Source organism: Protobothrops mucrosquamatus, unplaced genomic scaffold, assembly GCF_001527695.2.
Source record: "Protobothrops mucrosquamatus isolate PMUCROS unplaced genomic scaffold, P.Mucros_1.0 scaffold_3, whole genome shotgun sequence".
NCBI classification, from domain to species: domain Eukaryota; kingdom Metazoa; phylum Chordata; class Lepidosauria; order Squamata; family Viperidae; genus Protobothrops; species Protobothrops mucrosquamatus.
The window spans coordinates 622448-645423 of NW_015386079.1; the positions used below are offsets into that span (position 1 = coordinate 622448).

Below are 22976 nucleotides of genomic sequence, written 5' to 3' on the forward strand. Positions count from 1 at the left end.
AGGTTTACACAATGTCTGTTTCTTAGTTTTGTCTATCTTCTAGGACTGCACTAGGTTATAAAAGTCTTTCCTCTGGGGCAAGTTGGTAAATGAAGTAAAACTTCAGATTTGTGGGAAGGGAGAAGGATTTCTGAAGGATTTCTGAAATAGGACAGCTTCACTTTTGGCCCCTATTCCATAATCAAAGATGACATGAATTGTTCTGAATTAGTCTTGGCTCCCATGTCCAATAGGAATAGTTGAGCATTGGCCAGATGAAACCACTCTGGATGCTCTGTGCGGATGAGTAAAACCTAGACAGACTTTTAATATCATTCACATTCTTCTGATTCAGAAGAATCAGAATATTGCTATACAGAGATGAGAAACACTCATTATATTATGAGCAATGTGAAACAATTAGGATTCCTACCACATGACAGATGATATACATTTGCTATTCAAAGCCACCTCAAAACGTGTGCTTTTACTAAGACTCATGAATAGTGAAATCCTGTGCCAGAAATTGTATTAACACATTATAATTATATTACAAATTTGCAGAGAAATATAAACAGCCAAATTACAATTGATGTTCAACACAGAACTGTCACAGAGAGATATGATTATTTGATCAATTTGCTCATTTGTCATATCATAAGATTGTGAATTTCTCCAGGGTGCATCACTAGCTAATAGTCCGGACAGGGGAACATGCAATATAAAGATGTCACAATATAAATAAGCATGGTAGAAAATTAAAATGAACACTGGAAAAAAGTTCTCATAGAGATGCTGCTTTCAGTAAAATCCCTCAAGTGCAGTCAGTAATATCAATATAATGATTATTTGTCATATATAAATAAATGTATCTATATCAAGACATTTGTGATATATATTTCACCTTTCTCTAAAGTATTAACTCTATCAATTTCATATTGAATTGTAAATATATCTTGTTTTTTTTTAGTTTGTAGATCCAAAACAAGCAAAGGTAGCAGAAGCAGAGGAATTACTGAATCGCGCACTTAGTAAATTAGCTGAAAAGCAAAGAAGTTTAGCCCTGGTAAAATAGATGTCTTTATCAAATGCCATCATATTTACATAATTTGTTAAATAATAGAAAATGTATATCCATCTAAGTAATCCATATTATTTTAATATAAATATTTCCTTTGCTGAAGATAAAGTCATCTTCATTAGCTGGAATAATATATTATCTCTCAGGGTTTATGTATTAAATATTAATCACACCATAGCTCTAAATGACATTTTCTTTCACCATTGTACTTAAAAGTGTTCCAGCCTGAGTGAAGAGAGTAAAGAAATAGTGGTGGAAAGAGTTTGGTTCTAGAATTATCTAAGAGTCCTAAATTATCCTAAATAGTTTATAATAAGTTCTTTTCAATGATCTCTGTACTTCACTTAAATGAATTCTGCACCTGCATAGAGACTCATTCAGAAGATGTTGTAGAGCTGAGTTTTTTGGTGGGAAATATTCCCACCCTCTTTGCACATGCATAAAAGAAATAGTTTTCACTGTGCTTCCTATTTCTTTTCCTGCCACAACAACAGAATTGCTTAGAGCAGGGGTGTCAAACTGGTGGCCCATGGGCCGGATGCATCACATGAGGCCACACCCACCCCAGCTCCGCAAAGGCAAAAAAATCGCAATACGTCATGTGACACGATCGAGCTTGACACCTGTGGCTTAGAGCATTCTGTCATTTATTTAGAGATACTTCTACTTTTATTCATGGCCCTCACTTCTCTTTGTTCAACACCAACAGCTTGGATTCCTCTTGAACTGTTATTTTAATACAGTATTGCCATAGAAGTTTCCATTTTTCCCTACCTTAACTAATGTTGATTTCATTTATCCTAATCTAAAATAAAATTCAGTAGAAACTAGTTAGTTCATTATTTCAGTTTTATATCTAATGACTAGAATTGGAATTTGGATTTTAAGGATGCTTTCACTCTACTGATGTATTCATTACTAACCTTTTTGATTTCAGTGTGCTTTATGTTGCCTGAAAGATGCTTAAGTATTTGTAATGATCTTCTTCATCCAGACTCTTGATATTATTTCTATAGGGCATCTTGATGCCTTCAATTTTCACTATTTTTCTGCTGTTCATGATAAGAATGGGACATATGTGCAGTCCAAGTATATATGTCCACTCCCCTTATTTTCTCACAATAAAGTGAGAATAAACCATCTGGTCTATTACACTTGCCATCTTTTTATCTTATACTGATTTTATTGTATTTCCTATGTTTGATTCCAGTGAGCTGCCCACAGTAGTTGGCAATCGAGCAGCATATAATTATTATTATTATTTTTGGTCTCACACGCACACACGAAGTCCAAACATACCTCATCATGGAGGAGGTGGTGGGTGAACAGTATAAGCCTATTATACTGGCCAACACAGCTCTGGCCTGGAAAAAGATCTGGTGACCTACTCCAGTTTCCCCTTCCAAGAAATTTTATGGATCAACTCAAAGATGTGGAAGATATGCTACTGAAAAGTGAGTCCTCCTGGATGGGAGGTACCAATAAAGCTACAGGGGAAGAGCAAAGAAATTATCATAGTAACAGGAGTATCCATGATGCGGATGGATACTTAATGTCCCCTCCCCAACCATTGACACAACTCCTAGAGGAAAAAAAATATCTCTGCTGTTCAAAGATCTTCAAATTAGGAACATGGAACATCAATAGCTTAAATCTAGGAAAGCTGAACATTGTTAAGAACTAAATGAGTAGGCTTAACAGTGATATACTATCAGTGAAGTTCATTGGATTGGCTGTGACTTCTTCAACTCTGATGATCACATCAAACAGTATACTACACGCAATGATACCATCAGAAGAAGAGTGGGTTTCATAATACATAAAAAAGTGGGCAGAACCATAGAAAGTTTTCAAACAGTCAGTGATAGGATAATGGCAATACATATTAATGGAAAACCTTGCAACATGACAATTGTGCAATTTTATGCTCCCATTTGCAGACTCAGCAGTAGAAAGCATCAAAGAATTCTACACTGAAATTCAGGAAACTGAAACAAACACTAGAGAAAGACATTATCTTTATTATTGGAGGTTTCAGTGCAAAAGTGGGAGAAATGTAAAACAGGAATCACAGGCAAGTTTGGCCTTGGTGAACAAAATGAGGCAGGAGAACATTTAATTCGGCTATGCCATAAACAACAGCTAAGACTAATAAATACATTATTACAACCCAAGCAGTGACTATAGACTTGAAGTTCACCAAATGGAGAACGTCTAATCCAAACTGATTATATATTATGCCAAAAAAATGTAGAGAAGTTCCATCCTCACCATGAAAACGTTCCCTGGTGCAAATTATGGGTCAGACCATGAATTTTTAGGCACCACAGTAAAGTTCAGATGCTGCAGTGTCAAACGAACACCCACAATTCAGAAATTTGACTTTCAGAAGATTCCCCCAATATATGCAGTTGAAATTAAGAACAAATTTGAATTGCTCAATACCACAGAAAGACAAGCAGATAAGCTATGGAAAGAAATAAAAATAACCATCACTAAAGTAGCCCAAGAACATATTACATACAAGAAACCAGTGAAATTGGCCAGATGGATATCAGAAGCTACTATAGAGACTGCAGAAGAGAGAAGGAAAGCAAAAACCATTGGTGACAGGAAAGAAATCAAAGACTAAATGCAAAGTTCCAGAGAGAGACAAGAAAAGTACTGGGCTGAGCAATGTAAGAAATTGGAGAAAGCAACCAAGAGAGGGTTTCACTTATGTGAAGAAGGTCAGAAACCCCTTTCTTGTAACCAAGGCTATGGGCAGATGATGTGATGGGCAGGAATCGCATGACCAACAAGCAATAAGAAAAAGATGGTGGGAATATGCAGACCAACTTTACAGAAATGAAAAACAAGACCAAGGCGTAAGAGGAGAAGCTGACCTACAGATATGGAACCAGATATCCTGGAGGAGGAGGAGTGTGGACATTCAACCAGTTGCCTAAGTGCAAAGCCCTAGGAGTTGATGGAATTCCTGCAGTGTTGCTGAGACCACTGCCAACAAAAACACTTATAGCACTTTGCCAAAGTGTATGGAAGCCTGGTCAGTGGCCAAAAGAATGGAAAAGGTCAATATTTATCCCAATACCAAAGAAACACTGTTCCAACCACCGAACCATAGCCTTGATATCACATGCGAATAAAATTCTCTTGAAGATAATCCAGCAATGTTTAAATCCAACCCTTAACAGAGAACTGCCTGATGTGCAAGCATGATTTTGGAAAAGAAGAGGAATACATGATCATACTGCCAATCTACTTTGGATTATGGAAAAAGCAAAGGCACACCAAAAACACCTCTACATGTGCTTCATTGACTACACAAAAGCCTTCAACTGTGCTGACCATGACAAATTCTGGAACTGCCTCAAAGAACTGGGAATATCACGATACCATATCCAGCTATTCAATCATTGTACTCTGATCAGGCAGCTACTATAAGAACGGAATATGGATACACAAAATGGTTCAGAATTGGAAAAGGCATTTGGCAAAGTTGCATCCTGTCACCTATACTATTTAACATATACACAGAAATAGTTATGAGAAATGCACATTTGGAGGAATCTACCATTGGGATTAAAATCGGTAGTAGAACTATCAACAACCTCCAATATACAGATGATACAACAATGCTCGTGGAATGGCTAATCCTGAGAGTTTGTAAAAGACAAAAAGGACAAATACAAAAAATGGAAAGAGGGGCACCTAACCAAGGCTGATTATCAGCAGACAGCCAAAACATGCAAAGAAGAAGACAGGAAAGCAAAGGCCCAGAATGAACAAAGACTCACAACAGAAATCAAGGACAACAAAAAAAGTTTCTTCCAACATATTAACAAAAAAAAAAAGTCAAGGAAACTGTAGGCCCACTAAAGAGAGAAGATGACAAGGAAATTACAGGCAACAGGGACAAAGCATCGCTGCTTAACTCATACTTTACATCAGTCTTCACACAAAAAGAAACCATAGGCCAACACACCAAAAAAACACTACAAAAGACATACTAGAAACAAAAATCAAAATAAGCAAGAAAATGGTAAGAGAACACCTATCTAACCTTGATGAATATAAATCACCAGGACCCGACAGATTACATCCCAGAGTTCTGAAAGAGCTGGCAGATGTTATCGCAGAACTGTTGTACCACATCTTTCATAAATCCTGGAGCACTGAGAAAATACCCAAGAATTGGAAAAGGGCTGATGTGATCCCCATCTTCAAGAAAGGAAAAAAAAAACATCCAGGAAACTACAGACCAATCAGTTTAACATCAATACCTGGGAAGATCCTAGAAAAAATAATCAAAAAACAGATCTGTGAACAACTAGAAGCAAACAAAGTCATAAGTAGCAGCCAGCACAGGTTTGTTAAAAACAAATCATGCCAAACCAATCTTATCTCATTCTTTGATAAAGTGACCAAACTAGTAGAACAGTGAAACACACTGGACGTAATATACCTAGATTTCAATAAGGCATTTGACAAAGTGGATCACAACCTATGCCTTGGTAAGCTAGAAAATGGTGGAATAGACAACATCACCACCAGATGGATCTGTAGCTGGTTGACAAACAGTACTCAACGAGTAGTCCTCAATGGCACTACATCCACATGGAGAGAAGTAAGCAGTGGGGTACCACAAGATTCCATCTTAGGCCCAGTACTCTTCAACATCTTCATAAATGACTTAGACGAGGGAATTGAAGAGGAACTCGTCAAATTTGCAGATGACACCAAACTGTCAGGAGTAGCCAACACCCCAGAAGACAAACTCAGGATTCAAAAAGATCTTGAACAATGGGCCCTATCCAACAAAATGAGTTTCAGTATGGAGAAAAGCAAAGTCTTACACTTAGGCAGGAAAAACCAAAGGTACAAGTACAGATTGGGCGAGACCTGGCTTAAAAACAGTAACTGTGAGAGGGACCTTGGAGTCCTAGTGGATGATCACTTAACTATGAGCCAGCAGTGTGCAGCAGCAACCAAAAAAGCTAATACAATCCTGGGTTGTATAAATAGAGGCATAGAATCAAGATCACGTGGAGTATTAGTACCGTTTTATAAACACTAGTAAGACCACACCTGGAATACTGCAGCCAATTTTGGTCACCATATCACAAAAAAGATGTTGAGAGTTTGGAAAAAAACAGAGAAGAGCAACTAAGATGATCAAAGGCCTGGAGACCAAAATATATGAAGAACGGCTGCGGAACTTGGGTTTGGCTAATCTAAAGAAAAGAAGAAATAAGGGAGACATGATAGCAGTGTTCCAGTATCTGAAGGGCTGCCACAAGGAAGAGGGGGTCAGGTTGTTCACCCAAGCATCAGAGAGAAGGACGAGAAACAATGGTTGGAAACTGATCAAAGAACGAAGCAAGCCTGGAATTAAGGAGAAACTTCCTGACAGAGAGGACAATCAACCAGTGGAACAGCCTACCCCCAGAAATTGTGGGCGCTCCATCACTGGAAATTTTCACGAAGTTTTCACGAAATTATCTCAGACAGGATAATCACCTGTCTGAGATGATATATGTTCCCCTGCTTGAGCAGGGGGCTGGACTAGAAGACCTCCAAGGTCCCTTCCAGCTTCTATTCTATTCTATTCTATTCTATTCTATTCTATTCTATTCTATTCTTGTTGGGCACATGTTGTGCAAGTGCTATTGAGGGCTGGATTTGAATCTTGTGGCTCATAAATGAGGAAGATAGGTGTGCACTGGTAGGAGTCAGTTGTTCATAATTTTTCTGTATTCTCTCACTAGTGCATTTTGCTTTTGTAAAGCTGGCAGTGCTATATGACCCAGAACAGGAAGCCAGCAAGCTGGAGTGGTTTTAATATATCCACTTATAATCCTCATGTTGTTCTTGAGTCCAGCATCTAAATTACTAGTATGGCAACTTAGTTCCAGATTCTCTTTCTTTCTTTCTTTCTTCTTTCTTTCTTTCTTTCTTTCTTTCTTTCTTTCTTTCTTTCTTTCTTTCTTTCTTTCTTTCTTTCTTTCTTTCTTTCTTTCTCTCTCCCTCCCTCCCTTCCTTTCTTCCTTCCCTCCTTCTCTTATTTTTACCTTGTTAAAACCTTTAAAGAAGACCCATCATCTTAAGAAGCAGAAGGCCACAATAGTATTTTACAAAATAAATTTCTTCAGTTTCCTTGAATTTGAATGAACACTAGCTTCTATTCTTTTCATTCCTCTTGATACTATTCTATTTTCTTTGCACTGCCCCTTTTAAAAATACCAACATTTTTTTTGTTATCTGCTGATAATTTTTGGCAAACCAATACTTAAGCTAAAGCCAAGAATTTAACAGAATTCCTAGAAGCCTGGCACTCTGATAGACTGATTATTAACAGACACATAGATATATCCAAATTGCTTGTATTTATTCTCAGTTGCCAGCCTTGGTACAGATTCTGTGGAGATGCCTGGGGCACTATCTTTCCCTTTTTGAGTCTGTTAGACCTGAGAAAGTGGGCAGGGTCCTCATGACTGTGAGTTGACCACCTGTTCATTAAGTGCTTGTTTCTCCTGACTGGCTATAGTCACCCAGGAGGTGATGTGCGGTTGGGTTCTGGTGGTGGTGAATTGTTCCTTGAAAGAGGGGTTCACCCTTAAAAAGGGATTGCCCCCACATCAAGAAACCAACTTTAGATCTAACCTATTTTTAGAGAATATTGTTGAGAAGGTAGTCATGTAGCAGCTTCAGAGGAGCCTGGTAAAGCAGATTATCTTGACCATTTTCAGTCAGATTTCAGGCCTGGGTATGGAATATTTCAGGCGTGGGTATTTTTGGATGAACTTGGGTGTGAATGGTATGGAGTTAGTGCATCCATCCTTGTTCTACTTGACCTGTACATAGCATTTAATACTATCAACCATAGTATCCTTCTGGACTGGCTTTGGTGGCTGGGAATGGGCAGCACTATATTTTGCTGGTTCCCTTACTTCCTCCAAGACTGGTTCCATCAATGTTTCATTGGCAGCAAGAGGGCCTGCCCCCAGTCCCTACTATGGGAGATGCTATATTGCTTGGTAGTCTCTCCACTCCTATTTAACATCTACATAAAGCCACTGGGTGAGTTTATCCATCACCATGAGTTGAGATGTCATTAGCATGCTGATGTACCCAATTATACAACTCTGCCATTGGCAAAACGATGCTGCTAATCTGATGCTGTCTTGTATCTGGATATTGTAAGGATTTGGATGGGAAGCAATGGACTCTGGCTCAATCTTGACAAGACTGAGTTATTTTGGGTTGGGGGGGCTTCTGATTCTGGAATTTGCCACCAGGATGGGATGGGATGAGATGAGATGACAGTGCCCCATACAGAATCAGTGTACAATCTGGGAATCCTTTTGGACTCACAACTCCTACTCAAGCAGGAGACAAACATGGCAAGGAGTTTCATTTCACATTATGCACCAGCAGGGCTTTTTTTTGTCATAGAACGCTCAGAACAGAGTTCCGGCACCTTTTTGGGATGAAACCTTGTAGGGTAGGCAAGGCGGGTTGTATGACATGTGTGAGTTCCTGCACCTTTTTTTTTTTTTTTTTTTACAAAAAACGCACTGTGCACCAGTTACATTTGCCCGTTCCTGTATTGAGAGATTCTCAGTTACTCATGTCCAAATTGTTTATTGTAATGCTCTCTACATGGGGCTATCCTTGAAGAGTATCCAAAGCTCAGCGAGTACAAAATGCAGTGGTACAGACAGTTATGTCTCTTTTCAAAATACATGTCATACCTCTGATTGCATTGCTATGGTGCATGGCATCATTTAATACAATATATTTCAATCTTTATAAAAAAAGATTAAAATCATCTTCAAAAAAGAATAGTAATTTATATGTGAAAGCCAAGTTAGTGTAGTGTTAAGGAACCAGGTTAGAAACTGGAAAACCCTGAAGTCTAATCCCATATTAAGCACACACAAAAAACCATCTGGGTGACTTTGGGCCAGGCAGTCTCTCTTGGTCAGTGACAAATCACTTCTGAAATCTTGCCAAGAAAACTGTCCAGGCAGCCATCTGGAGTCAAGGCTCACTCAGACACACAGAAACAAAAAAAGAAACAATATATAAAGCTCTGAAATATTTAAGGTTGTATTTCATCATTTCAATAAAAATAAGTCTTTGCTAATACTGAGACTAAAATAGATAGGTATTAATGCTTCTTGTTCTTCATACTACATTTAGTATGACATTTACAAAGCTCCTAGTACAAACACTGCCAGTTTTTAGTCAGCTTCAGAAAGCATTCCTATAAAAGGCAGTGTCAAGCCGGTTATGTATTATTCCCAAAAAAAATTCATGGAGGAATCATATAGTCCTAAACTTCACTTAAGAGCATTTTACCTTCGTGCATGGTCATCATCTTGCCAACTCATGATTTTTTCATTACCTCCATACATTTACATGATTAGTATTCGTGTCATCAACTGTCTGTTTTATGCTGTACTTCATATTTTAATTATATAGTATAGTATATTATGATTCTCTTAATGCAAGAGATGCTTATGAATACAATCTTATTTTCCTCTCTATAAAATGGTATCATATCACTTGCAATTCCTATTCCTTTAGGTCATTCTTTGATGCTTTTTCTTGTAATCTTAGAAGCAAACTTTCATACTTTACACTAAATAAAGAATTTAGGGTTTGGAAGATCAATTGTCAGCTTGATTGATGGGGGGGAAGCCAGCCAGTGAAAACTCCTTCTTTTACCATACTTATAGTTCCAGCAATTAGAATCATAGAGGAGTACATACTATGTATTATGTGTACCTATATATTAAGCTCCAATAATAATTGTCAATTAATTCATGTTTAAAATGGCTTTCAGCTAGAAGTTAGCACATATCAGAGAAAAATGTTCCTTTTGGTAAGGTTGTATTAGATTATCATTTAGAATGGGAACCTGCTTGCAAAATAATGCAAACAATTCATAAGAGTGAAGTTGGAAAAACAAACTTACTTGTCTGTTCTGATAAAGCATGGCTGAGATCTGTTTTTAGTGACTAAGAAAAGAGGAAAACTGATAATTGATAGGAAAAGGTAATAATAAAAAGCTAAAGTAGAAAAGTCTTTCAGCATATTTTTCGAGGTAGGTCTATATTCAAACTACACAGTTGATTACTAAAAATACTACAGCTATAGTTAAGCAAGCAGTCTTTCTACCCAGACCTGCTGAATCTGCTCAGAAAACTCATGCATAATAATGTTTAAGTGGGCAAAGTTTTAGTTAGAGTCTGGAAGAACCCTGTAGAAGCCTCATAGTAGATATTACTGAGTTTATTTTTAAAAAAATTCATGCAAATATAGCAAGTAATACTGCTTTAGTAGAGTTTTTAAGTAGATTTTCTCATTTGGAATTTAAAAAAATTCTAAATTTTCAGATTGAACAACATCAACAAAATTTAGAAGCATTGTATGATGAAAGTATTGCTGAACAGGAAAAACTTGCAGCCCGAAAACTTCAAACAACTCGCCGTTTACACAGTGCATCTATATTAAGCATAGCTCTAAAGGATGAAATGGTATTACCTTTTAAATCTGCTCTAATGCTTAAGTTCAAACTTCATTCTTCACATTTTCAACTGCTTTTTCTCACTGAATCTTTCTCACATTATATACTGTATTTAAGCATTGGGTTATATTTTATGCACAATTGTGATTTTCCTCATTATTCATATCTAAAATCTCATATTTGTGATTCCTATGTGACCAATGTACTGCTGATTTGAAAATAAATACATTTTATTAATGTCTTCATTAATTATATAGCACCCTTGTGGTAGCTGGATGATGTTATACGTTATTACTGCAGACTTGATGTTTCACATATATGCTGATACTTTCTGACCTAGTAGGAATTGACCAAATAAATAATCATGACGTCATGACCATATAGTTTAATAAAAACACAAAAAGTATGTGTTTTTCAAAAATCCAATATTAATGCCCTTGTGGTCATAGTTGGTGTTACTACACTTAGAATAATTTGTATAGTACTGTGGTCATTGTACTTCAGAAAAAAAACAGAACTGAAAAATGTGAAGAAAAACTACAAAAAGGCCCATAATAGAATAATAATGTATAGAATTATACATGGTATGAGAAAAGTTCACTCATCATAGTAGAACCCAGAAATATTTGATGATTTAGTGTGGTAGGAGGTTTCAGAGAGAAAAACTACTTTCAATTCAGAATAGAGCTGAAAGAGACCTTGGAGGTCTTCTAGTCCAACCCCCTGCTCAAGCAGGAGACCCTATACCATTTCAGACAAGTAGCTGTCCAGTCTCTTCTTAAAAATCTCCATTGATGAAGCACCCACAACTTCTGAAGGCAAGCTGTTCTACTGGTTAATTGTTCTCACTATTGGGAAGTTTCCCCTTAATTCCAGGTTGCTTCTCTCCTTGATTAGTTTCCATCCATTGTTTCTTGTCCTACCCTCAGGTGCCTTGGAAAATAAGTTGACCCCCTCTTCTTTGCGGCAGCCCCTCAAATACTGGAAATACTGTTATCATGTCACCCCTAGTCCTTTTTTTCTCTGGACTGGCTATACCCAAATCCTGCAATCATTCTTTATGTTTTAGTCTCTAGGCCTTTAATCATCTTAATTGCTCTTCTCTGCACTTTTTCCAAAGTCTTAACATGTTTTTGTAATATGGTGACCAAAACTGGATGCAGTATCCCAAGTGTGGTCTTACTAAGATTTATAAAGCTTACTAAGATTTATAAAGCCATATTAATACTTCATGTGATTTTGATTCATAAAGTATTGTAGAATTTGCTATGGCAAGAGTTAATGATAGACATAAAATTGGATAGTTTTGAAAGTATGGTCACACTTGTGGGGAATAAAGTATTACATATTGTAGCTATTTGTTATGATGGCTACTTACTATTTCTAAGATAAAGGAATACCAGTGACCAGCAAATAACTGATGTACTGCTTCTGAGTTCCTAATCACATCTAGTTGGAGGCCTTTTTATAATCTTCTAATTGATATTTGGCTTGTATGGTGGATGAGATTAGGTTACCAGATACAGTATCTGAATAAGCAAAGGAGGACATAAGAGAATTGGTAGGGATGGCAAATGAGGGAAAAGGAAGACATACTGTTTAGTTTCTTGAAAATGCACTTTTCAATTTTTACCACAGTAAAATATGAGGAGTCGTGTGATCTACAGACTAGAGTGATTATAAATTTGAAGGGGATGGGTTGAAGCCAATTGCTAGAATCAGGAAATAAATTTAATCAGTTGAGCCTGTTGACAGTTGAAGAAAATAAAGAAGCGATTTACAAGGTCACATTACACAAAAGTTTGAATGACTACTATTGTGAAAACAAAAATACAAGATACTTTTAAAAAGCTAGAAAATGTTTGATTTTAAAGCTATGCCTGCTAGATGGAGGACATGAAAACAAAAAGGATATGTCCTCTATTTGCCCAATGTCTGGTATCCCTAGATGAGATGGGCTTTTGACCTTAACCAATGCAACAATGGCAATTGTTATTTTGTTCCTAATATAGCTGAGAGAATAAAATGTGCTCCTGTTAGCCTCAGATACTAGGATTTAGTTCACATTTCAGTGGTTCCAAAGCTATTCTTTGTTAAATAAATAGTTCTTATCCATTTGTTTGGAGACATATGAATTTTTCAACCATTTGGGTGAACGAAGCAAAACAAGCCAATGTTATAAATAATAGAATAGAATTCCTTTAGGATGATTGGATGACCTTTAGAAGTTAATAGCCTGGTTTTTTTTTTTGTTTCTGCCTTCCATTAATGTTTTCTTGATTAGATAGGGTAAGAATGCACTTTCTCAGAACATTTCTGAATCTACCTATGGCCCTTTCAGGAGTAGGCAACACAAAACTCCTGACTTTTGTCTTCTCATTTAATTATGAGTTCTACAGTATACCGCATAAGCTAAACAAACTAGCAACACTAATATTCAAATTTATGATACATAGCTATATATTTTTCTTCCTTAGGAACGCTGGGAAGAATCTGTTAATAACCTTGACCAAAGATTGCAAGGAATTGTAGGTGATGTCCTTATATCAGCAGCTTGTATTGTCTACAGTGGAATCTTATCAGTGGGATATCGTCAACAGCTAGTCAATGACAGTTTGAAACTCTGCAATGAAAATAATATTTTGGTCTCTCCAAATTATTCATTGGTTAACTGCATGACCGAAAAGAACGAGGTAGTAAACACAGAGAGAAAAATAAGAATTAAATTGTTTTATTTATAATTTTATCTAAACACTTTTCTCAAATTTAACATTTCTTCCTCAGATTACACTTTCTGTCAGTTAAAGTAATTAATAAATAGTTGTATTTAGAATAGAAATTCTTTTTTTGAGAAAATATACTTCCTGATTTATAAGATTGTTCATTATTAACATAATTAGTGCATATGTGGGGGGGGGGCAATATTATAGGCAAGAATATAAATCTATAAAATCATTTTATAGGTCCGCAGATGGCAAAATGCAGGTTTGCCACATGATCAATACTCCACAGAAAATGCAATACTTGTTAAACATGGACAACGGTGGCCTTTACTAATTGATCCAGAAAGGCAAGCTTACAAATGGATATTTCAAATGGAAGGCAGCAAACTGCGACAAATCAGTGCTACAGATGCCAATTATTTAAAAACAATTGAATATTCTTTGCAGTTTGGTGAATCAGTCCTTTTGCAGGTAATTCAACACAAGCTAGTCATCCAACATACAAATCAACAAAAATATAATGCAATCAGTGCAAAAGATGAGCACCTACACTATAACATAGGAGGTTTTGAACTAATTCCCTATTTACTATTAAAAGACATTTTTTTTAAAAAATAGGGCTGATTTTACTAATTAATATTGGATATAAACAACCACTAACAACTGGGCATTGGAAGAAAGAGAACTACTGAAGAACTGTACCTCTACTCCATCCTCCCTAGCTAGCCCAGAGGAAAACCATGATCAACAGCATCATAGGAAAGTCAGGATAGATAAGTTACTCTAAGGGGAGAATACCCATCAATGGTATCTCAGTACTATATCCTGATCTGAAGTTGACTGTAATGGATCCAGATAATCTGCTTCCTTCAGATTCCTTTCTTTCAAGCTGTAGAAAGACCACCTACTAAACAACCTTCCTCAAAAAGAGAAGGTCAGAGATTAGACCCACATGGCCAGTGTTAAACTGAGCAATTCCAAATCTGACAGATGCTTCATATAATCTTCACAGCAGCCCTGCAAAGGTTCCTGTGACCCTTCTCTATACAAATATAATTGGGTCCAATACATTCTAACTATTATTTATTGGTATAGGTTTAAGATCCATTGACACTCTAGCTATAGAAGTTAAGACTGTCCCCCGTTGTCTAGCCTCTAATTTTTTATTCCATTCATCCATTACCATCTGCATATTAAATTGACTTACTGACAACAAATATTTACAGAAACTAATAGCAGGGGTTTTTTTAGTTTTAAAAGATTTAACCAGTTGTTCTAGCAACCTGGGTGTCTCAGAAGCTAAAAATGCAATCCAAACAATGTTAGCAAATGTTGTCACTGTAAACATTGTCAATGAGTTATATTTGATATATATATTTGTGTCTCAGCACAGCATATGTTAAAAATTCATCCTCATCATCTTATCAATTGGTCCAAAATTAATGCCCCCACTTTGATTCAATTTTTCCAAATTGCCATCTTTCTCCCAATTTTTAATGTTAGATTTTTCCATAAAGTCAATTTAGATGGGAAAAAGGGTTGATTTTTTTTTAGATATTACATTCCATGGCTTTTTAATTGATATAAATGTTTCCAGAGATACTAGAGCACTATTATATTCATGCTTCTTAGAATGTGATCAATTTATAATGGTTTGTGCATTTTAAGCCATAGCAATATATTAGTATTCCTCACTGGAAGCAATTCCTCATCAAGAAAAGAGCAAAGTATAGAGTATCTTAATTACTATAGGAAGTGCTTTTTTCAAAAAACAGAAAAGTTACTTACTGTATATGTAACATTGACTACAGTCTTATGTTTTTTTAGGATTTTCCTGAAACGTTGGATTCAAATATAAAATCAATCTTAAGCAAAGAGATCTACAAAAAAGGAGGGCAAGAATTCATTAGAATAGGAGATTCTGAAATTCAGTACAATTCAGACTTTCGGTAACTGCAGTATTGCTGAATGTTGTTATTTGGAAATTGTCTACTGCTAGATTAAAATTATTTAAAAAACAGTATCAAAATATATAAAAACATGTACATCACAGAACGCCATAGTGAGTTATGCACTATTAAATCCAGTGCAGTTCACAAGCAATAGAGCTACCAGAACTTTCAGCATCTTGAACTCTAGGAGAAAAGGTGACTCAGAGCACATGTGTATGCATGCATAGCATCAGTCAGTAATTCTTTATATCTAATGCATATTTTCCTGTAATTATGCATTTTATTATTGTTTATGTGATTATGTTATAGAGGAAAACTACATGAATCTGGGGAAAGATGCAGCTATTTTAAGGGGTTAACAACTTCTGTAGAGTTAGTCACAGTCTTTCCATTCTATACATTCAAACCACCCCACTCATGAATGTTTCTTATGCTCCTTACTGATTATTCCTTATTGAGTCACTCCAACTCAATAATGAGAATTGGCAAGTTGAAATGTCCTGTTGTTCTACTCGAAATTTAAAAAGGAAAAAGAAAAATTAATTTCCAGTGAAAGGCCCTGAAAATATAACCAACTTTACAGATTTTTAAAATGCAGGTCAAGCAAGAGCCAAACAGACCTCTTCCATATGCCAGAAAACAGTCCTCGGAAAGTGGAGGGTGGAGCAATCTTCCAAAGATGCAAATCTTAACAATCAGACAGTGTTATACTGGTGTTCCCTTACATTAGATAGCCAAGTTTAAGTCACTGAGTTCTTTATAGACTAGTATTTTAGATTAAATGCAAGTAAGAAAATAAATGAAAATTTGGCTCTAGAAAAAATATTCAATATGTTAGATGATATTAAATGTTCTTTTTAATATAAACATTACAATATTGTAATATTTTGTGATATTACAAAATCACAAATTACGTAACATATAAAAAAGTAATATTTACTTCTTAGAGCTGTGTAGAAGATATTTCCCTAATGGATATGAGTTATAATTAAAGATAATATTATTATAACATAGATTGGTGTGCTGTATGAAAAAGTTTTATAAATATTTATGATTATTTCAGATTATACCTGACAACACAGAAATTCAATCCTCATTTTCTGCCAGCAACATGCAATATTGTTACAATAATAAACTTCACGTTAACATTCCATGGTTTGCAAAATCAGCTGTTATCTGCGGTTGTAAATAAGAAAAAACCTGAACTTGAAAAACAGTACTGCAAGTTGATGGAAAGCATATCAATTGATCTGGTAGCATTACGTGAATATGAACAAAGATCACTTCAACTTTTGCAAAAAACAAGTGGTAAATAAAACTTTGAAAAACTTCATATATTTTATATCATTTTGCAGAGAGTGCAATATGTTATTAAACAGAATTCAAAGGTCAAAAACTTCAGTTTTTGAAAATAATGTTTCATTATATGTGTACAAATGCTTATAATCTTCATTTGGATAGTAGCAGAATAAAATCTAATTCTTGCCATCTCACATGTTATCTATTATTAACATAATTCTGCATCATTCTAATTATAATTGAAAGGCACCTTCTTACAGTAATTTTCATTGCAATATTATGATCATCCCCAAATGCCTTCCTATAACTCTCTATGCTTTCTGATATGTAGATATATAGATAATAATCAGTTAACAATGGTAATTGGGGCCAGAATTTCCATTGCTAAGCAATGCAGTTGTAAAGCATGATGTCATGTAACTATACCACTTAGGGATTGCAAACCTGAACTCCTGATTGCCATCATTAAGTGAGGGTCACTGTAGTTGCTCTATCGGTGAGATGAGCAGTATAGAAATTAAATAAATAAATAAATAACCACAAGTCATTAAGCAAGGACTTCCTCACAATTTCCTGTAGACTTCCAACAAGCAAAATCAATGGGGAAGATGGCAGGCAGTTGCAAATCCCAGGGTCCAGGAATGTGCACAAATGGCTGGCATTGCATGAACATGGCCTGTCTTAGGATAGCTACTGCAGGATGTGGGAGGATGCAAGAGGGCACCTGAGGGGCTGGTGTGGCGTGAGCACATGTAATGGTATGTGGGAAAGGCCTTGAGAGACAGGGTGAAGAGTTGCTGCTTAGAGAACAATCAAATAAGGAAGGGCATAGCCCACAGTAGGGATAATTGTGTAGGTTCAGAAGGGACTCTCCCTAACTTCTTGGACTTGCAAAACTGATGTCAGTCAGGTAGACAAGAAAGAAAACATGACCAAGAAGACTAATTCTACTTTATTATATGGCTGTATTAACACAATCATGGAAGTCTGAAAATACAAATCTCCCACCATCTCCTTTATGGTGTGAGAAGATGGTTTGCATTTTATTATGTAAGCCCTGGTGGTGCAGTGGTTAGAATGCAGTACTGCAGACTACTTCTGCTGACTCCTGGCTGAAAGCAGTTTGGCAGTTCGAATCTCACCAGGCTCAAGGTTGACTCAGCCTTCTGAGGTCGATAAAATGAGGACCCAGATTGTTAGGGGCAATATGCTGACTCTGTAAACTTCTTAGAGAGGGCTGTAAAGCACTTGAAGCAGTATATAAGTCTAAGTGCTATTGCTATTATTTACCTTTATCCAGTATAACTAATATACATATAGAAAAATATACACACAGGATGAAATGGAATCTTATATTTAAAAATATGCATTTCACAGGGATAGTTCTCATTATCTTACATTTGAGGCTGTCCCTTTATATATCACACATATTACATCCCTCTTCCAAACATGAAATGAAACATGCAGTTCCAACACTGTTCATATTTTTCCTGGAACCCCAAGTAATGCTTGTTTGTCATCCCAGTGTATTCCTCTGGCAATTTTTATTTATAAGAGCCCCAACGACTGGCATCTCCATAAGTAAAAATAAGTGTTTCTCTGGGACCAGGCAACTATACTGTGAGCCCAGGAAAAGATGGTTTTAAGATAGGTCCAACAGCTGCACCAAGGTTTCCTTTTTTTCCCCAGCACCTTTTCAGATCCAAGTAGCTGCATAGTTCTAGTAATGTCATATAAAACTATCTTTTACTTCTTTCATAACTTTGCTAACAAGCCCCCCTTGTTATAGTGCTTTCTGGTTTGTAAAGTGAATAGTTAATTTAGAAAATTTAATTACTTAATTTATTCTATTCTACAATTCAATTACACTTTTTTACAGGGCACCTTTTAGATGACCAAGACCTCATTGAAAATTTGCAGCGAACAAAAATTACCTCATCAGAGATTTTTCAGCGTGTAGCAGATTCAGCAGCGACAGAAGTCACCATAGAAGGAATGCGTCAAGCCTATATTCCTATAGCAACTCGTGGTGCTGTGCTCTACTTCGTAATATCAGATCTTGTACACATCAACCATGTCTATCAATTTTCACTGAATTGGTTTCATAAGATCTTTGTAGACTCTATAGATAATGTGAAGAAAAGTGACATTTCTCTCAGTGATTCTCTTTCAAGTACAAAAATAAGTGAATATAAGGTACAAAGTGAAGAAACATCAACGGAAAGTGAGACTGAGATAGATCACTTCAAAATAGATATTAATGAGATAATTGAGACACTAACATATCATGTCTATGAGGTACTTAAATGTTATAATACATAAATTATTTTCAGCTAATAGGATTTGTATATATATATATGCAAATGTTAATGGTTATATGTTTTTTTGCAGACAGTTTCTTCAGCTTTGTTCAATAAAAATAAGCTATGCTTTGCTTTCCTACTGTGCACAGCAATCATGAAAAATAATTGTGATGAAAATTTATTCATAAATAACCTTGGATTTATATCAGAGAATGAGTGGAATTTCTTCCTGTACTCTAGCATGATAGCAAATATTAAGCAACCATCAATCTCTGACCTTACTGGTAAACCAGAAATATTTATATTTTCTGTAAAGAAATGTGTAAAGATAATAATGTGCTCTCAGGGATGGATTTCATCATCCTTGAGTTAATATGTAATATATATGTAAATTATAGTAAGAATTGGTCACAGAAGTAACCAACATTCCATTTTTTACAAAATATTTCCATTGAGCTAAGCAATTACTTTTAGATTTTATAGGAAAAGATTCCTTTTCTCTTGACTCTTAACTCTGTTGTTTTCCTTCAGCTGCTTTATTATTTTCTCATCTATTTTAACAGTGGAGATAACCAGAAGTACCTGCTATCTATTCACAAGTAAATTTTTGACTTCTTCTATATTAGAGTCGTAGAATTGTAACTTTAGAAAGCCACACAGGCTTTCAAGACCCACTAAGCACCTGCTGGGTGCTAAAATCCTTTTTTTTTCTATTTAAAAAATACATGACAACTCTGGGCACTTAACTGAAGCATATCAAATGGGTGAGTATCTAATCTTTGCTTGAACACATTGATGAAGGGTAGAGGGAAAATGACTCTTTTGGTAAATTGTCCTGCTGTAGGATTATTCCTATTTTAGGGCGTTTTTTTAAATATTTTTCTAATATTCAACTGGAATCTGTCTTCCAGTGACGTAAATTTCTAGTTCTTTGAAATCAGAGAAAAACTATCTTAATCTTTTTCTTTGTGACATCCTTTCTGATGTTTAAGAGTGCTATCATATCTTATCTCAGTAATCTTTTCTAAAACTAAAGATGTACAACTCTTAGAGTCATTCTTCATAAGACTTAGTTTCTAATCTCGTTGTCAACTTTGTTGCCTTTTTCTGAACTCATTCCAGTTTCTTTGATTCCTTCTTAAATTATGGTGCCAAGAACCAGCTACAGTTCTGAAGTTCTTTTGATCCAATATAATAGACTGGAATAATTACGCTTCATAATGTTAATTCTTTGTAGGATTTTATAGGGATTGGTATCTTGAATTCATGAGCAAAATTGCTTTGCTGAACTTTTTTGCTTTTGGCCTAAGTAACAGTATGCAACACTGTCTGCTATTGTCACAAATTAGCATCCCCTTTTCTGGGTTGCCCTGATACAACTCAATTCTGCATGAAGAACACACTGCAAAGTATAAGCATAATACCTGTATATCTTTAAAAATGAAGTTTCACATATTGTTAAAACAATATATGATATTATTGAAGAAATTAGGAAAACTTTAAATCACTATAAATGTAGATGCATTTATGAGTTATTTTAACAAAGCAATCAAATGCATGTCTAGGTAGAACAAAATTCCTCTTTGTTCAATATGTAACTGATGTGCTAGAGGAGGGTTTTTGTTAAATTTAGGGGGCGTTATCCAAGTTATATGTTAAAGTGCCAAAGAAATATCCATTCACAGCTAACTGATTGTGTCCTCCTGGTGATCAAACCAAGTTTAGATACTACCACAGGATACAGCTTTATTCCACAGGATGGCTGAGAAGAGGAAAGGAAAGGAAAAACTGGGCATCTTGAATGTAATGGGTCTAAAGAGAAATTCTCTTTTAAATATCTTTATAAAGTCCTCTTTAGGGCGGTTCTGAAACTGATAACAGTTTCTGCATATATATTACTTTTAGCCACAACCTCTAGGATCATGATTGGTCAATTGACTGCCTCTCAGATTGGCTTTTCAATCCACCAGTCAAGATGGTCATGACAACACGGTCATATCATGGACATTAATAATTAATAATTTAATTAATATAATTAATGTTATATTAATATAACCAAATTAATAATTTGGTTATATTTATCTATTGAATGAAAATCAAAATACCAATATCTGTCCTAATTAAATGTTTCATATTATTTTATTAGGTTCATGTGTATTTAACAAAACTGCTCCATTCCACTGGATAAGTGAAATGATGTGGAAAGAATGTCAGTACATGAGTACTCAAATACCAGCATTCAGCCTATTGTGCAGTTCTCTGTCAACATATCCTCAACAGTGGAAAGATTTTCTAGATAGTGAGAACGTGTATAATTTGATTAGTACATGTTATACACCATTATCACCAAAGCAAGGTAATGCTAAAATATAATGATTTTCCTGGGCTTACACAATCTCAACAAAATGCAAGTTTGAAGTATCTATACATCCCCTATCTCTACTTTTTCCAAAACCACCTGGAGGAGGATTTGTGCTAATTGTTTTTTCTAACTAGATGTTAGAAATAAATCAATTAAATCATGTATCTAAATGTAGATGAGAAATGTATATCTGTGCAAAAGCCAGAAAGTTGTATGCCTTGTACATTTCATGTACTTTATGTAACTATAATATATTTTATTTATTTGGGAAATTTATCTTGCTGTCTACTCAAAGCGGCTTATAGGAAATAAAAAACAATATAAAAGAAATAAAAATAATAAAAAATAATAATAACCCACCACCATCCATCCCAGTGACAACACACACTCATACCAGCCATTTAATGGGCTCCATCGTACTCTGGGTTCCCCAAGGCCACTGGCAGAAACACATCTTCAGGGCCTTCTGAAAGAGTGTCAGAATGGGGGCCAGTCTAATTTCCAGAGGAATGATGTTCCAGAGGGAGGGAGCCACCGTGAAGAAGGCCTTTCTTCTGGGCCCACCAGATGTATCTCCTTGGGGGATGGGACCCACAACATTCCTTGCCTCCTCACTCTAGTGGGTCCGATGGATGTGACCAGCAAAAGACGGTCCCTCAAATAACCTGGTCCCAAGCCATGAAGGGCTTTAGAGGTGGCAACCAGCACCTTGAGTTGCACCCAGAAGCAAATTGGCAACCAATGCAGCTCCCACAGGAGAGGTAACACATGTGCATACCAAGGTCTGCACAAACCCACTTTAAAATGTTGGTCAATGTTAGTCATATTGTCCGATCCTTTGAAGATAAGAGATTAGTTGAATTGCTTCAGGGCAGTATACTTTCCCACATAAAATAAATCACATTCTCCATAGAATATGTATATTAATGTGAAACAATGATTTGCTGATCAATGAGTAGGAGGATAACAATTAAATGTAAAAGTTTATTCAACAACAATTGTTTGATTTGTTCTGCAGGATCTCATACTAAAATGAGACAATTACAGAACTTCTAAACATATACAATAAACATTCCTCATTATATACTTTTTCTTGACGTGTTTTTGCACATACTGAGTCCTTTTTGTTCCTTATTTGGCCTTTTAAAACACTGATTGCTCACTTCTCTATACTAGAACATCTTGGCTTGCATACTGATGTATTATTTATTTTCTTGTGCATGACCTTTAGAAATAACCAGACAACCCATGCCTCATTGGATTATCATTTCAGAGATATTTCCTTACATAAATAAAGAAATAGAATGACCAAGATGAGCAAATAATTAAGCAGTGGAAGTTCCTTCCTTCCTTCTTTTCCTTCCTTCCCCATTCCCTCCTCCCCTTTCCCTTCCCAGCAGGCAGCTAAAGGACTGCTGCTGGTGGAAGAGCAAGGGATTATAAGATTTGCTGGAAAACTGTCACAGAACGTGGAAAATAAAGATCATGTGCAGCAGCCAAGTAGAGCAACAACAGCCACTAGTAATAAAGCAGCTATAACTTCCCCAAATTTAATTCTTTCATGAATCTGGGTTCCATATTTCTGACACATTCTATAAGGTAGTCCATTTGAGGTACCTTGATTCAAAAATTGTTTCCTATGAAGTACAATTTCGCTCAGTTAAAAGTCATGATGAGAATTTTAGTAAAGGGCATCTTGTTTGATCCCACAATATACTTGGAAAGTTTAATTACATTATATT

At 35.7% G+C, this 22976-nt stretch overlaps 1 protein-coding gene across 1 annotated transcript in view; it reads left to right on the forward strand.

The window, feature by feature from the left end:
• Positions 1-22976, forward strand: part of DNAH14 (dynein axonemal heavy chain 14) — a 202818-nt gene that overhangs the window by 158184 nt on the left and 21658 nt on the right. The window contains exons 64-72 of the mRNA XM_029286756.1: positions 950-1045; positions 10465-10605; positions 13073-13288; positions 13559-13789; positions 15146-15267; positions 16334-16578; positions 18449-18867; positions 18961-19156; positions 21019-21228. Coding sequence (XP_029142589.1) covers positions 950-1045; positions 10465-10605; positions 13073-13288; positions 13559-13789; positions 15146-15267; positions 16334-16578; positions 18449-18867; positions 18961-19156; positions 21019-21228 — 1876 coding nt within the window. The remainder of the gene's footprint in view (positions 1-949; positions 1046-10464; positions 10606-13072; positions 13289-13558; positions 13790-15145; positions 15268-16333; positions 16579-18448; positions 18868-18960; positions 19157-21018; positions 21229-22976) is intronic.